General features: G+C 37.7%; 1 protein-coding gene across 1 annotated transcript in view; it reads left to right on the forward strand.

The window, feature by feature from the left end:
• The window catches only part of Moca-cyp (nuclear cyclophilin protein Moca-cyp), a 15,808-nt gene extending 931 nt beyond the window's left edge, over positions 1 to 14,877 (forward strand). The window contains exons 2-12 of the mRNA XM_027379704.2: positions 3,162 to 3,296; positions 3,798 to 3,950; positions 4,138 to 4,225; positions 5,396 to 5,425; positions 5,589 to 5,740; positions 5,863 to 5,983; positions 9,924 to 10,182; positions 10,560 to 10,661; positions 11,445 to 11,902; positions 12,433 to 12,497; positions 13,071 to 14,877. Of these exons, the coding sequence (XP_027235505.1) occupies positions 3,170 to 3,296; positions 3,798 to 3,950; positions 4,138 to 4,225; positions 5,396 to 5,425; positions 5,589 to 5,740; positions 5,863 to 5,983; positions 9,924 to 10,182; positions 10,560 to 10,661; positions 11,445 to 11,902; positions 12,433 to 12,497; positions 13,071 to 13,726 (2,211 nt within the window). The 5' untranslated portion in view covers positions 3,162 to 3,169 and the 3' untranslated portion in view covers positions 13,727 to 14,877. The remainder of the gene's footprint in view (positions 1 to 3,161; positions 3,297 to 3,797; positions 3,951 to 4,137; positions 4,226 to 5,395; positions 5,426 to 5,588; positions 5,741 to 5,862; positions 5,984 to 9,923; positions 10,183 to 10,559; positions 10,662 to 11,444; positions 11,903 to 12,432; positions 12,498 to 13,070) is intronic.
• Positions 14,878 to 17,500: the final 2,623 nt, after the last annotated feature.

Below are 17,500 nucleotides of genomic sequence, written 5' to 3' on the forward strand. Positions count from 1 at the left end.
TTCCTATATTTCCAGATTTCGGAAAAGCTGAAAAATGGAAGCGATGGGTATAGGCCATGAAACGTGTTAACACTGATGGGAGTGCTTGGGCGCCTGGTGGAAACTATGTTTACATCTGCTCAGAACAGTTTATTACACATTAATATTTTACACCTTTTCAAATTCTAGAGACAGATAATCACTTTCAAACTCAATCTATCTACACTATCTGCCAAGGCCAAACAAGGTCAACATTGCTGACATTATGTTTGGCAGCAGTCCAAAAAGCACAACAGTAATTTTACATTTTTTATGTAATGAATTGATTTATCATAATTTCAGTTTACAGGCAAACCATCCCCGGATCCAACTCGTCCAGACTTTATCCCAAAGACTGTCCTTTTGATGAAAACAAAGCAGGCATTCTGTTAAAATGATTTGAAAATAAGAAAAAATGAAGCCTAGCTAAGGAGATACCAAGCATTCAGAAGAAATAAAAATTTTGTGTTGCTTCTTCATCTGAAATGTGATATGAAACAACTGAAGAGGGCCTATCTCAAATTATTGAGGAGAGAGAAAAATGCATTGTGCTCATGTAGGCCTTTACATGACTTCACTGTCGTTTTTGTAGAAACATCTTTTAAATGGGTAGAAAATTGATGTTAGGAAATGGCACTGATTTCAGAAGAATAACCTGTATAGCTAAAAATCATAGATTACTGTAGCAAATTGTTATAAAATCATTCTATTACATGGTGGGTTGATCAAATAGTCTTAGATGTCGGGATATTCAATATTAGCTGATTTCGAAGGATCATCAATCCCAATTTTGGCAGGCAGATGGTATGGGCACTTATTTAGCTGCACAGCTACTAGTTTTGCTCCATTACGCTTTTTTGCTTCAGTTTGTAAAGAATTAAGAATTCATGCACCATTTTTGCTTACGCTGATAGTGAGGTATCCGCGAGTGATGGGTTTGTTTTCACCAAGTGGAATGGCTACTCTGACTCATGATGTCACACCTAATCGGTCTATGGCAGTATATATGCAATTCTTTATGGTATGGCCAGGTTGGTATAGGTTACTTATGGCGATGCACACAGATGGATGGAAATGGACACCGCAATCTTATAGAACGGAAGAAATTAAATAGATATGACATATTTTAAGCTGCATCGAACTCATATTAACTGCTAAATGATGAAAAAATACCCTGCATATGACTGCTCAGATTGTAAGTTGCTCATCTTGTTTACCTTGCCAGAAATAACACAACACTGACCACATAACTCGTTACTGTGATATCCCAAGTAGTTCATGTGTTAATATGAGGTTATCAAGACAATATTTAGCTAATTATCAGTGTCTGCTGTTACACATTTATGCATTTAAAGTCTTTCATTAATGTTATTATGCTTCATTTACGTATTTTAAGATTAATTTATACACTTATTTAGAATTATCTTTGAGGTTTGACAGTGACAGGTGGCCAGTGAGAAATATTGTGTTTCCAGTGTTGTATTGATTTTGGGTTATTCTTAACCCCTTCAACCTGAATGATGTTGTGGTCACATCAAGGGAAAACTTGGGCAGCTGCCTTGGTGACATGAACATGCCGTCAACCAGGCAAATTGACCATGGTCCGGGTGACGTGAACTGCCGTTATGAGCGAAGGCCAGGGTGACGGAAAAGACTCGCCACAAGTGCATAAACCTCTTGGAGTGTGTTTTAACTCATTTGGTGCTTAAAAGGTGGCTTTAGCATTATTCCCATAGAAAAATGAATGTGGAATGTAATGTGCGTAAGCAGTGACTGGAAGAGAGCCGGCTCAAGGGAGGATACCATTTCCATGACATATAGCCAAATGTCCCCCTCCCCTTTTTTTTTCCCCCCCTTTACTACATAGAGATGATAAGGAGTCTGTGGAAGGAAAATAAGTATTTATCATCTGGATAAAGAAAATCAAAAGACAAATATGGTCATTGGACACTGGCGATAAAGCTAAAAAAAATTACACAAAACTTTTCAAAGGGTTAAGCACAGTCTTGTCACCATTCATGGGTGTTCATGTGGATGTTTGCCACTTATGTAACCCATTACCTGCCCAGAACAATACGAATATCTTACCAAGGACAACTGTCCGACAGATTTCATGTCGAGTTTACAAACATTGGTAGGGGCATAAACAGTAACAAGAAAAATGAAGCCAAATGCAAGCATTACCATTATAGCTCATTGACTGGAGTAACCTGTACTACTGAGTGCTGAAGTCTGCTGGAAATGACTATGGCTACTTTAGCCTTGGGCAGTCACTCCGGGTGGACGCTGCCTCTGCTACCCCTGCTGATGATACCCCCTAAAATTAGGGGTGGCTGACTGCAGGTCCCCTAATCCACCTGTGATTTATGTTCAGTCATGATGAATGTGCTGTGTGGTTGATTGCAGTTACTTCCAAAAAGTTGTTAATATTTATTTGTATTTTCATATTATATGAGATGTTAGCTTTAGCTTTGTTTCCCTGTGTATTCTAATGATCCTGCTTCTTAACCACTTCCCTCCAGGTGGCATTATTTATAGATATGCCATGACTGTTGTGGACCATTTAGTGGATGGCATTGCAGCATGACCATTCCTGCGCAGTTGAATCATTAGATAGAACTTGTTTTTCTCTGATAGTAGTGATATCATTTCTATTGTGAAACTTTTAGGCAATAGCACCTTAATTGAAGATCAACCTTCACTTATTATTATTATTATTATTATTATTATTATTATTATTATTATATATATATATATATATATATATATATATATATATATATATATATATATATATAATTTTTTTATGATAACAATATAAGCTTTTAGGTGCCTAATGTTGCCCATGAACTACCGAACGAGCTGGGTGCAAACTGGGGAAACTATCGATGCATGCCAACAATCCTGCGTCAATGGCCACTAGCCAAATTTTTAATCCGGTTTTAATGCATTTATATAGGAATAATTTGAATGCAAGAAGTCTACTATATGTTAATGTTTTGATATTGGAGAGTCCAGGATATCTCTAAGCGACAGTTTTATCATATGGGAGACTTTTAATTTATTTATTAGTCTTTAGACTTTGTTTATTATAGATAGAGCAGGAAAACCATGTTCACTGTTTTCTCATATCTTTGTTCTAGGTTTCAAGATGGAGCATAGGGTGCGGTGCTTCTTCGACATAGAAGTTGATGGCATTCCATCTGGCCGAGTCATCTTTGAGCTCTTCAGTGAAGAATGTCCTAAGACATGTGAAAATTTTCGAGCCCTTTGTACGGGTGAGTTATTACGGTCTTTTGTTATTTGATATTTATAGAATTGGGACAATTAGTTAGATATTGACATGTTAGATGTTCAGTAGCTTTGTATTTTATTTCATATTTTCTTCTAAAATCTATTTGGTCTACCTAGATGGATGATACAGAATCTGTGCAGTGAAAGCAGTCTCTTACCATCTAGATAAAGGAAATCAAATAATGAATATGTACATTACAAAATAGCATTAAAGCTAAAAATTCTTATGGCTAAAAAGAGAAAATAACATTACAGAGGGGAAGCATAGCCTTGTCACTGTACATGTACATGTACAAGCCTAATGTTCGTATTTTGGTCCATGTGATTGCTGTGAAGCAACTGGAGCCAAGGGATTAAGAAAGTAGTTTGGTAGATTTTTTATTATGTAGATATGATAGTCTGCATAGGATGTAGTAAATGGACTATAAAGGGCCATGATTAAAAAGCTAGATATTTTGTCTACTCTAGATTTTTTTTTAATTCAGGTGAGATGGGATTGGGTAAGACCACCAACAAACCACTTCATTATCGAGGGGTAAAGTTTCACAGAGTGATTAAGGACTTCATGATCCAGGCTGGAGACTTCTCAGCTGGAAATGGCACAGGTGGCGAGTCTATATATGGTGGACATTTTGAAGGTAAGGAAAAGTAAAGGAAAAGAAAAATAGGGAAGAAAGAAAATATTTTCTTTTTTTGTAAACCTGTATATGATTTACATTAAAATATGAGAGCCAGTAAGATGTAAAACTATGTAGAATTTGGCAAATAACTGAAACCATTGCTAGAAACAGTTAATGCATACAGTGCAAACATACTAATTTACAGATGAAAGCTTTAAACTGCAGCATGATATACCGTTTCTACTGTCCATGGCTAACCGTGGGAAAGACACAAATGGTTCACAGTTTTTCGTGTAAGTATTGTCTGTTTTGCTTATTGTGCATAGATGCTCGTAGATGCCAGTGGATGGTGAGAATATTTTAAAATTGTTTGAATGAGATGAAAGCATTCTTAAGTGAAGAGATTTATGATTTGATTTCTATGCCAGTTAAGAAGATAGTAGATTATTTGCACTTTTATTTCTTGCTTTACTTTTTCAGAAAAGTCCAGGATGTAATGGCAAACACCATCCTAAATTTTGACTTTAGCCATCCTAAGTTTTGATATTTTATTAACCTCTACTTTTGAACATTTATAGAGATCTGTCTTAACCTTTTTACTTTAATGTGAAAGTGATCTGTTTATTTTTAATCAGTTCTGTTGCCTATACTTTTATGCTAGATTTTTATTGCATTTATTTTTGGTAGTTCTTCATATTTTTCATGCCAGATTTATTGATACTGATACAGAAAACAATGGAGTATTTAGTTTACTTTGTATTTGAAACTTGGAAAACATGCTGAAACTATGATTGTTATTTTACATATTGCAGGCAGTTGTCTTTATTAGAAATTGTTTAAAATGGTGTTAATGTAAAACAGGAGGCTTAAGATATGAAACTGATGGTTTTCCGTCAATTCATTGTTTTAGTAATGAATATTAAGGTAAGGGTCAAGACGAAATATCTTATGAATTGTAAAAGTAATTTAGTATTTCTTTTACTTATTATTGTTTATTTTGTTCTCATATTTTTACAGATATGATTATGGAAGTGCAGATCCAGTTAGTGAATATCAGTAATGTTTTATTTCAGATATTACTGCAGTAGTTCATTATTTTCTGTTGATTTTCTTTCTTTCCTTTTCTTTTTTTAAATTTATATGTATTTTCCGTTGTCAATGAACTTATTCGTAGACCACAACAGTTGTTTTTTCCATGAAAAAAAATAAAAAGACAGGAAATTTTACTTCTCTGTCACTCTTGCCATGACATGGCTTCAACAAGTCTTCACAGTCTGGACAAAAGCTGTCTTCCAAGCTGCACACACAACCATGATAAGTAATGGTACGTTCTTCCCTACAGTCATCTAGCAAGACAGCGGCAACCGGGTGCGGGGTGACTACCGCCCCATGCCACTGTCACTGTGTCAGACATTCACATTCTTCGTTATTCTACCGTAATGATCGTTTTGTCCTTCCTGTAGAACAACTCAACCCTCTTCGCATCTTGATGGGTAAGTACAGTACGAAGTGAAAACTCTTTGTTATTATTCCAACGTTGATTCAAAGAATATTTTTCTGTGTTTTTGAACTGTTGAGTTTAATGTGAAAGGTATATCCATTGAACATGGAAGATATTGTAAATAAAACTTTATGATATACCTTGTCCTCTCATAGGAAGCACGTCGTGTTCGGTCGAGTGGTGAGTGGAGAGGAGGTGGTGACTGCCATAGAGAACCTTCCCGTGGACAACCGCAGCCGGCCGCTCCAGCCTGCGGTGATAGCAAACTGTGGAGAGTTGATTCTCCAGCGATCAAGCAAAGTAAAAGGTCAGTGTCTTGTATGTACATTTTCTAGTAGTTTAGAAATGCTGTATAGGGGTAATAAAGTATTTCCTTGAATTAAGTTTGGTATATTATCTGGTCTGATATGGAGGTATTTCTTGTTATAGAAAAGAAAAGGAAGAAAAAGAAGGAGTCATCCTCATCCTCATCAGACTCAGATTCTGATGAAAAAAAGAAAAAGAAGAAGAAGAAAGAAAAGAAACAGAAGAAACATAAGAAAGCAGAAAGGTAAGTGTTTGATGAATGAATCAAGAAAAGCTTAATTAAAAAAGAGTTAAAGGATAACTATTTCTTGCTCTAATCTAACTGATTTTTTCCACTTTTCTAGAATTGCTTGAACTTGTGAGTTTTTACTGCTACTAGACAATCCATTTTAAGAAATGTTTATAGTTTGAAGTTCCCACATTTTCAATTACTTGACAATGAATACCTTAGAGGTAATGAATATAACAGTGAAGATAGATTACAAAAGTATGGTACAGCTTGGTCCCTGATAAACTGATTCAGTCGGTAGTAGAGTTATTGATGTTGATTGTGATGCATGTTTATCTATAGGTTTGGTTGAGCATATTTTTTTTCCTTTTGACTGACACGTCCATCAGTAATAAAAAGATTCATCAAATGTTTGGAAATTATTGTTTAAAGGGTAAAAAAAGGAGGATTTTTTTTGAAAACCTAAAATTAATTAAAGTGCTCTTGAGAACTTGTAGTTGCTAACTCACTGTCATCATTTTGGGGATGTTTGTAGCCCATCAAAGTTGATTTTCAAAATCATGTTTTCTTGGGTTTTCTTTGTTTAAGATTATAATATTGTAAGAAAAGTTTAAGTGGATATCAGAGAAGATACAATTCTGTTTTGCATGATGGTATTTTCTTCAATTTTGATTGTAGTGATATGTGTGGAAAGAGTTGCAGAAAGACATTTTCTGCATTTTTTATATATTGTAATATTTAGGTTTGATAAGGCTCTGCTTGGCATCCAAAGCCTACCTTATTTTTTCCAGAAGGGCTAAAGAAAATCAGTGTTAATCAGTAAAGGAAAAAAACATAAATTATGTATTTAGTAACCAGTCTATGGTTAACTTTACTATTTCCCAGCATGGGACAACAGGTTTAGAGGGGTAAGGATGCTGGAGGTGGACTTCATAACACATAGTCCTAAACTTGAAACTTAAATCAACTCTGGGTTTCTGGATTTTGATAATCTCTGCCACCAATTGTTAACTGGGGACAGCCTTTACACATGCTGCATGTTGAAGTGAAGTTATTTTTTAGCGAATAACTAAATTATGTATCTAATCCCATCCAGGGCAAATATTTACAATCTTTTGTTTGTCAGTTTTGAGTTCAAGAAAGGATGAAGCAAAACTAGATTAAAATGGCTAAAAAGCCTTAAAAAAAATACAGTTGCAATCAAACAACAACCATAATCTAATGAAATTTAAGTAAAGATTAATTAGAACTGGGGTATTGAGATATAGAATGCCTAAGTATGATATAAGTTTATGAAATAAAAGATATTATTTTTGTTTGTTTTCAAGCAATACTGTTTGTATTAGTATAAGTGATAGTGCAGGGATTATATAATTTATTTTTTTATTTTTTATATTAACATTTATAAGTAATCTGTTCGTTTTCATATGTAACACATTGGATCTGGTTGCTCCACGGCAGTCGCATTACTCAAAAAATGGGCATTAAGCTTACATGGGCAGCCACTCAGATGGATGCATGGTTTATAGTCAAGGTGCATGCACACTTGTGTCAAGTGACAAGGCCCATTCTTCCCCTTTACAGTGTTATTTTCTCTTGCACGGACTCCATATAACCTATGTAGGTAGTCCAAACCTCAGTGCAAGAATAATGGTAATAAGTAACATTTTGTTATACGTGTTATTTAAATTTTTTTTCTTAACATTCAATTTTCTGTTATACAACCTTTGCTGCCGGTCACATAAATGTAATCACCCTCCCAAGAGTTTTGTGCACTTGTAGCAAGTCTTCCCTGTTACCCCAGCCATCAGATGAAATGCTCACAATGGCATGTCCGCGTTCCCCTAGGCAGATTTTCCTCGTGATGGCAGGTTCACATCCCCCGCCCTTGAACCAAATCTTCTTTTAATGTGATGGTCAAGTAAACTTTATTGTAGGGGTTAAGATATGCTGAGTGCATGTCAGTGAAATTGATGATATATACGAACCCTTTTGATCCAGATGGAAATAGTGCAAGAGGCCATTCCTAAATGCCCACTGCATCTAGTCTTCTTCCAAGGCTCTTTGTGGTGGTATTCCCAAGTGAAATGGGTAACTTTTTATTGATATATATAGTTAAATATACAGTTGATAAATGCAATTTGTCAGAACACTGCAAATACATAAAAAAAGTGTGTATGACCCTGCTACCTTCATAGAGGTTGTCCCAATTAAAAAAAGGAACACTGTAGTAAGTATTCAGGACCTCAAGTGGTAAAAAGATATGAACATTTGTTGTGGTAAGCATATGACCACAATTTCTCATTCTCTCTGTCTCATTCTCTTATTCTCTCTCTCATTCTCTCATTCTCTCATTCTCATTCTCATTCTCATTCTCATTCTCATTCTCATTCATTCTCTCTCTCTCTCTCTCTCTCTCTCTCTCTCTCTCTCTCTCTCTCTCTCTCTCTTTCTCTCTCTCTCTCTATCTCTCTCTCTCTCTCTCTCTCTCTCTCTCTCATTTTCTCTCTCATTTTCTCATTCTCTCATTGTCTCTCTCTCTCTCATTCTCTCATTTTCTCTCTCTCTCTCTCATTCGACAACCAGCCACTAAAACTTCTCGTGATCTAACCCATTACGATCCTAAATTACTCTGCGAACATATATGTATAATATTTATAATATCTATGTTCATAGCACCCTATTGCATTGTGTAAACGCCTTATTATATTAATGGAATAAAGTATTTGAATTTGAGTTTGAATTTGCATTCTCTCATTGTTTTTCTCTCTCTCTCATTATCTTTCTCTCTTTCTAATTTTCTCTCATTCTCTCTTTCTCTCTACCTCATTCTTTCATTTTCTCTCTCTACCTCATTCTCATTTTCTCTCTCTACCTCATTCTCTCATTTTCTTTCTCTCTACCTCATTCTCTCATTTTCTTTCTACCTCATTCTCATTTTCTTTCTCTCTCTACCTCATTCTCTCATTTTATTTCTCTCTACCTCATTCTCTCATTTTCTTTCTCTCTACCTCATTCTCTCATTTTCTTTTTCTCTACCTCATTCTCTCATTTTCTCTCTCATTTTCTCTCTCCCATTCTCTCATTCTCTGATTTTCTCTACCTCATTCTCTCATTTTCTCTCTCTACCTCATTCTCTCATTTTCTCTCTCTACCTCATTCTCTCATTTTCTCTCTCTACCTCATTCTTTCATTTTCTCTACCTCATTCTCATTTTCTCTCTCTCTACCTCATTCTCATTTTCTCTCTCTCTCTACCTCATTCTCATTTTCTCTCTCTCTACCTCATTCTCATTTTCTCTCTACCTCATTCTCATTTTCTCTCTCTGCCTCATTCTCATTTTCTCTCTCTCTCTACCTCATTCTCGTTTTCTCTCTCTCTCTACCTTATTCTCATTTTCTCTCTCTCTCTACCTCATTCTCATTTTCTCTCTCTACCTCATTCTCTCAGTTTCTCTCTCTCTACCTCATTCTCTCAGTTTCTCTCTCTCTACCTCATTCTCTCAGTTTCTCTCTCTCTACCTCATTCTCTCATATTCTCTCATTTTCTCTCTACCTCATTCTCTCATATTCTCTCATTTTCTCTCTACCTCATTCTCTCATTTTCTCTCTACCTCATTCTCTCATATTCTCTCATTTTCTCTCTACCTCATTCTCTCATTTTCTCTCTACCTCATTCTCTCATTTTCTCTCTCTCTCTCTCTCTCTCTCTCTCTCTCGCTCTCTCTCTCTCTCTCTCTCTCTCTCTCTCTCTCTCTCTCTCTCTCTCTGTGCCATTTGATTATTAGTAATCATTTTATTTTTTGTATTTTAATCACTTTATTGTGTGCGTGTATAGGTAGGGGGATACAGAGGTGTGCATGCGTTTCTGATTGCATGTGTGTATTGTGCTTTATATGTATTTTTACCTGATTGGAATCTTTTTAAACTTGTAATCAATATTTTGTGATCTCCAGCTCTGATGAAGAAGGTGAAGTGAAGGAAGATGATATTAATGAGGAAGGTGATTCCAGCAAGTTACGCACCCATCCATTAGTGTCTGTCTCTGTCATTAACCCTGATGAAATCCCAGATGTCCCAAAAAACAGATTTTTATATCGTGCTGGGCCAGAGAAAGATGAGGAAGGCCGTATGGAGAGAGGCAGAGACAGGACAAGGGCTGCAGTTCGAGCTTACACAAAGAGTGGGCGCAAGGTTAAAGGGCGAGGGTCATTGGTAAGTGTTTAGTTGACTTTATTGTTTATTATTATTGCTATTATCATTATTATTATGAATTAAGGGTTGTTATTACCATCAATTGTTGTTGTTATTATTATTATTATTATTATTATTAATATTATTATTATTATTATTATGATGATGATGATCATTAACATTATTATTTTCATTAAGTAATTTCTTGTTTGGGAAACATTTTAGATATCATAAAGAAGGAATTTTGGCTTGATAACTTGGGCAAGTTATGCCAAATTAGTTAAAGGAATTTTACAGAAGCAGAGTTGGCAGAAATTAGTCATGGAATGTGGTAAACAGCCTAGCTCTGACATTCTTAACAAGGCTTGGTTGATTATTTACCTAAATCATTTCCATAGCGTTATCGCACACCTTCACGATCAAGGAGTCGTTCTCGGAGTGTTACACCACCTCACTGGCGTCAGGCACAGCGGCGCACCATCTCCTATGAACAACTGCAGGTGAGTGAATAAGATCATTTTATAAAAGTTTGTCGTGGGTAAGTTATTAGCCCATTTATTTCAGGAGGGAATGTACACACAGCAACACACGCACGCACACATGGCTTACTTGAGTGGCGACTCTCCTGGGTTTATGGCTTGTAGACCCAGCCCATAGAAATGGAAAATGTCATCAGGAACAAACACTGAGACATGGAAAACAAATACATACATCAAGGAGACACTCCTGGAAAGTGGAATAGCAGTGTCCTATCTTCTAGAACCACATATCCTACCTATTACTGACATTAGCAATGCACTCTTCTCAGATGACACAGTGCTCTATTGGTGCTTGAGTTCCTGTTACTTGTGAAGCTTGTGTACTTGAGAAGTTCTGTTGACCTAGACAAAGACTGCACCACTTCCTTTGTTTCCATAGTATACATATTTTTATTGTAATTTCTATGAAGGGGAAATGAAGATGTGAGAGAGAGAGGCTGTAGTGGCTGCTACAGTGGCACTTAATACCTTTTTTTCTGCTTTAGTCTTACAATTTATATTAAACTGCTGTGTTTTGCACAAGTATATTCATTTCTAAGTTTGGCAAGTATGGTCAAATGAGCTATTATTGCCTGAAATTGCCAAATATGATCTATCAAATACACACAACCTGAAATACTTGCCTAATAGTTCACTTCCTAGTTAGAGTAATTTATTGAACACATAAAAGCACATAATTTTCATGTTAATTGTGGCTTATTCCTCATTCTACTGTCTAACAATTATATGCTAATACTTTTTCAGAAGAGGAAGGAAGACAAAATAAGAAGAGAAGAGGACCGTCAAGTACGGCAGCAGGAAAGGGAACAGGAAATTGAGGAGAGGAGGCGGAGGCGGGAGGAACGCCACCGAGAGAATGAGGGCCATGATGGCAGGAATCCAGATATGGGGAATCGCCCAGACACTTTTGGCCGGGATTTTGGAAGAGGAAACTGGCGAGAGAACCGTGACAAAATGAGGAGAGGTTTCCGTGATGGAAGAAATCCTCAAGGTTGGCGCAATGGGAGGGAGAGGACAAGAGGAGAACAGGACTGGCGTGAAGCGAGAGAAAGAACTCGCACAGAAGATGACTGGCGTGAAGGAAGGAATCGTGACCAGAGAGGAGACCGTGGAGATGATTATGGTCATAGAGGGGATCTGCGTGAGAAGATACGAAACCAACGTGATAGATTTGTTCCAGGCCATGGGGATTCTGGTGAAAAGTAAGATGATAGATCTTTTTTATTTTAGGCTGTCGCATTTCTATGTACTGTTATTGTTATCCATCGGCCTTAATCACCTGCACCACATTATTTTTCTTCAAAAGTCCATCCTCTGTTTTCTTAGTAAGGTCAATTATTATTGACCTTATAATTGTTTAACATTGTCAGGGGGTTGAAGTTGTTTCTTTGAGCAAGGTGCTTAACACACTTACGACAGGTGTCCTACATATGAGACACACGGAAAAGTAAACATTACTGAGTGTCCCGCAGGTGCGACACTAGATCAGAGCTTGCACTCTGATTTTTTCGCCCGTGGTGGGTGGCGCATGGGCTGGTTCCCGGACTTGCCCGCATTAGTTTCTTGCATTAGGCAGTAGGATTATTGACATTAGATATAGCGTGTTCATAGATGTGAGACCACAAGTAAAAGGTTAATTTATTAGATAATCAGATGTAGAAGGATTTGCACGTATATGATACTTGTATGTACATAAGTATGATTATTGCTGAGATAGTTCTTTTGCCCACAGCAACCAGTCTCAGAAAAGAGAAGAGCAGTCTGATGAAGAGACAGGGTCAAAATCACAGAGAGAAGGTAAGAGAATGATTTTGTTTGTAAAGTTTTACATTTGATTTCATTTATTCATTAGACATGGTGAATGTAAATAGAATGCAGGTCATGAACAGCACCTCTTAAATTCCTCTTCCATGTTAAACCACTCATGATATGTGCATAGCCATTCTGAACTGTGTGCTTGGTCATAATAGAAATGAAGCTAAAAAATAGGCTGTATGCCTACTTCTGAGGGGCTGTTCCTCAATGACTGTAACTAGGGATAAACAAGTGAATATCTGCTTAGTGCTTATAACTTAGAGCAGGCTTGAATGTGCATGACATGGCAGGAATTCACCTGGCTTGAATTATGTTTTCACCCTGGCATAATAAGATGCCATCTAGTGTGAGTGGGTTAGATGCAAATAACTGTTCATCTTCTGAATTCTATTGAAGTTAAGATAACATTTTAGATTATTTTGGAGATCAGATAAAGTTTTTCAAGTTAAGATATTTCTCCATCATTTATGATTAATAGTTTCTTATTTTATTCATTAATGTGAAGGTATAAAATGCATGTTTTATGATGGAGCTGTTTTCTTTACATATTTACAGACAAGGAGAAACAAAGAAGCAAGGACAAACAAGACGACTTGGATGAAACTGCCTTGGATTATGAAGCTATGGATAACGATGATGATGATGACGATGATGAAGGAGAACCAGCCAAGAAAAGCAATGGCACAGTGAATGAAGAAGAACCCAAAAGCCATGACCAATCTCCTGTTGCAAATGAAGATGCAGCAGCTGAGAAAGAAGAAGAAAAAAACACAGTAAAGGAGCAGAAGAAGGATGAAGCAAGTGACCGTAAGAAGGGGAGCAGGGATCGCAGTGGCAGGGCTCACTCTCATGAGCGAAGGGGCAGGGACCGCTCTAGGTCACGTGACAGAAGGCAGGACAGGTTCCGCAGCAGGAGGGACCGCTCCAGGGAGAGGCAGAACAGGCCCCGTGACAGACGGGGACGTTCAAGGGATAGGAACAGCCGCCGTGACCGGTCAAGGGATAGGTCGCGCAATAGGTCAAGGGACAAGTCACGAGACAGATCCCGAGACAGGTCAAGAGATAGGTCAAGAGACAGGTCAAGAGACAGGTCAAGAGACAGGTCAAAGGACAGGTCACGAGATAAGAGAGACAGGTCCCGCAGTAGAGATAAGACCAATGAGAGAAGGAGAAAGTACTCATCAGGAAGTGACAGCAGTGATAGTGACTGATGTATTGGCAGGAGACGGAAAGAAAGAAATCAGTCCTAGGAGAACACACTTTTCACTTTGCTTGTAACATTATGTTCAATTGAATTTTGAAAATATCTTGGATTACAAAGTTGATATAATGTTTATTTTTTTCAGTGTTAAGAATTTCCATTGATCTGTGGAATATGGTAACTGTGATTGAATGATTTGGTAATGTTGGATTAGATGTTACATGTTGCAACTGAAATACAGGTGATTACCACTGAAATTAGAATGAATGTTTACCCAGTCAGAGATTTCTTCAGCATAGAAAGCACAATTTGATATAATGGACGATGCTTACAGAACCCACAAACACATGAGCAAGAGTACACAATCAGATATGCACTGCTCACAAAAGAAGCAAGACTTTATATAAAGGTGGAGTGTGTGAACATGGCACTGGTGACATTTTTTCATAGCTGTTAGAAAACAAGTAAAAATCTTGCAATGTTTTTTATGGTAATAATTATTATTGTGATAATTTCTGTCCTAAAACTCATCATTTTTTATCATATAACAGTTTTTTAAATTTTTTTACTACAGTATTATCACAATTACTTTTTTACTGTTGTGACGGATGTTTGTGCTTTATTTTTTTCTGCATTTTTGAAGATGTACAAGTGGCTTAATTTTTTTGTATTGTATGAGATATAGAAAGAATAAAGAAAACATTACATAAAATTGTTAAAATCACAATTTAGTCAGATGCTGTAATGGCATCAGAAAACCAACTATAAGTGGAATTGTGGGGAGTCAGGAAAGTTTTAATAAGGCTAAATATTCAGGAATAAAAAGGTGACATGTCCCTAAATTTTGGGATCAAAGTTTTGATAATAGGAAAATGATCATATTTTAAGGTAGTTTCTTTGAGAAATATGAATTCTTTGATATCAAGCTGGCCAAACATAGTTTTGTAGTAGTAGATCTACCAAATTATTTGTGGCCAAGTATCCACATATGTATCACATAAGGTCAAGTAGTGTACTTTCATTTATTTTTTTTTAGACCTTGGGAGATAATTGTGAGTATTCTTTCTCAAACCTTAGCAGAAAATTAAGTTTCTGTGCTATTAATATTGACAGACTCCTGATATAAAATATTAATCCCTGAAAAATAAAAGTGAACAATAATTTTAGGTTTTATTTTGCCTTCTCTTAAGGTGCTGTCACACTAGCACTTTTTCCATCAATTTTTTTACAAATTTATTTTACATAAATACATACTTTTCTTAATATAGCTCTTGATTTGAGTAAACTTGGCTGAATAAGTTGACAATGGTTTTAAGACGGAAATGATCATTATCCTCTGACTGGAATATCGACAATACGCACAGAAATTGACAAAATTTCTGGATATTGTAAAAAAAAAAAAATAGCAGAAAAAGTGTTAATGTGACAGCACCTTTAAGCTAATCGTCATTGGTATCCTTCAATTACTTGTATGTCACTATCTGTCATGACAAGGGATGTAGTATAAACGGACATTAATAATTTTTAAAAAGACACTTATGTTGGATAAACATAAGTAATAAAAGAATAAATTAATATGTATCAAATTCATAAAGCTTTAGCTAAGTTGGTAATCATAGTATTTTGTTGTATTGTTAATCTTTACTTCGACTTGGCAGATAAGCATCAAAAGTAATTTAGCTGGTTTCATAAATTGGATTAAATATTGTGCCAAGTCCACAATAGGCCATTTCCTAGCGTTTTGAGTCATTGTGGAATGTCGTTATGAGTTCAGTCGAGGGCTGCTTGCAGCCTTCATCAACCTCAAGGTGGTGTTTGACTCGGTGCATCATGAATCATTATGAGAAATCCTGAGACTTCGGGGAATTCCGACACTGGTACTTAAAGTGCTGTAGTGTAGTGGCGGCCTGTCGAGCTTCTTTCCTGTTAACTCGGGAGTGAAGCAAGGCTGAGTCCTTACACCAACATTTTTCAACACTTAAATGGACTGGATAATGGGCAGAGCTATTATCCAAAGTCAGTGTAGAGCAACACTGGGCAATGCCAAGGTTACAGATGTTGACACTGCTGACGATATTGCGATTCTGTCTGAGTCTCTGGAATCTCTGGTGGCAGCTCTTGATGCATTCATCAGTGAGGCTAAGACCCTGGGCTTACAAATCTCCTAGACTAAGACCAAGATCTAGGACTTTGTGGGCCTGCTAGAACCTGTTCAAGTCAATACATATATGCGACGAGGACATCACAGAGTCATAGAGAGCCTTTCATACCTAGGTAGTGCAGTCCATGTGTCTGGGCTACCAGAGCAGGAAGTCGGTAGTTTTCTGTCAGCAGAAACCACGACCTCAGTCAACAAGAGTATTTGGAGGTGCCGATACATATGCAGGACTAAGTCACGTGTCTTTAAGGCCTTGGTACTCCTAGTTTCGCTCTGTGGAAGCGAAACCTAGACACTATTCAGTTTCTTGGTGGCATGTTTCGAAGCCTTTTGTAATAAGTCCCTACGCCGGATCATGGGTTACAGTTTGCAGGACTATGGGCCAGATTCTCAAACTCGTTAAGGCGCTTCAACTTACGGCCGAGCGATCTTACATACACATACACAGCGCAAGGGACCCGCCATATCGGTGCGAGTTAAGGCGCCTTAGGTTAAGGCCCGCTCACCCCCCCCCCCCCCACTCCCCTTATTTAGGGGGTACATATGCTTGTTCCCAACTTTTGAAATCAGCCCCTAATGGGAGGAAACGGCCATTGTTGTACCCACTATTCGCGGGATTTTCCGAGGAAATTAACTCCCTATTTGAAGGAAAGACTGGATCCTTACCCCCCTAATTGAAGGGAGTCTTGGATGCTTAACCCTAAAGGAAGGGTTAGTTGATACATGCCACCAGGCCAATTCATTGGGCATGGGGACAGCTAGCAGGGTTGGGTATCCTGTTGCGCTTTGTGAGTACAAATTTTCTATTGACAGTTACAATCTGCCATTTGTAAAATGGTTAAATTTGTACCTGCAAATCTTACAAGTACCGAGCCCTGTGCTAGTTAGAATGTCTGAAATGGGAAGATGCTGGTCCGGGCGTCCGCGCTGCACACCTCATGAATCGGTAGCCATGTTGTTCTGGTGCACGGTCTCTATGTATCGCGGACACTATGACCTGGAAGGAAAGTCGCGAAGCTGTATGACGGGGGTGACTCAGTGTCTGACGGACACTATGTCGCGGTGACTGTGTCGCGCGAGGGATCCTCACATAACCTGGTCGTCGGCTGACCTTACTTTGTGTGTCGCTGTGACTTTGTTGCGCGAGGTTTCCGCTGACCTAACCTACCCTAATTGCTCTAACTTCCGCTACTGCTTCAACACGTTATCTTGCTACAATAATGAATTTTCAAGGAGTGAGACATCATTCAGCATGCAGAAAACTCAACCGAGCTTCCATTACCATCCTACCCCGAGCTCGATGTTTCATGGTACGAGGGATTGAATGAAGATTACCCTTCCCCACCTTCTCTTGTCAATGTCCCCGAGGCCTGTCACATTATTGCATCATACCAGGCGACTGTGAAACTCAGAGTTGGCCAGCATCTCTTTACGAAGGAAAGGGACCACCAGGACAAAGTTATGTGGAGATGCGGTCAGAACCTGTGGTGCCAGGGTTCACACCGTTAATGGGGAAATAGTGAAGTGGCAAAACCCCATCCACAGACATCCTGCTGTTCCTGGGAAGGCTGAGGTGGAGGGGATACTAGCAGCAATGAAGGAACGTGCTGCCGCAACAGCAGAGCC

The sequence above is a fragment of the Penaeus vannamei genome, chromosome 5 (genome assembly GCF_042767895.1).
Source record: "Penaeus vannamei isolate JL-2024 chromosome 5, ASM4276789v1, whole genome shotgun sequence".
Taxonomy (NCBI): Eukaryota; Metazoa; Arthropoda; class Malacostraca; order Decapoda; family Penaeidae; genus Penaeus; species Penaeus vannamei.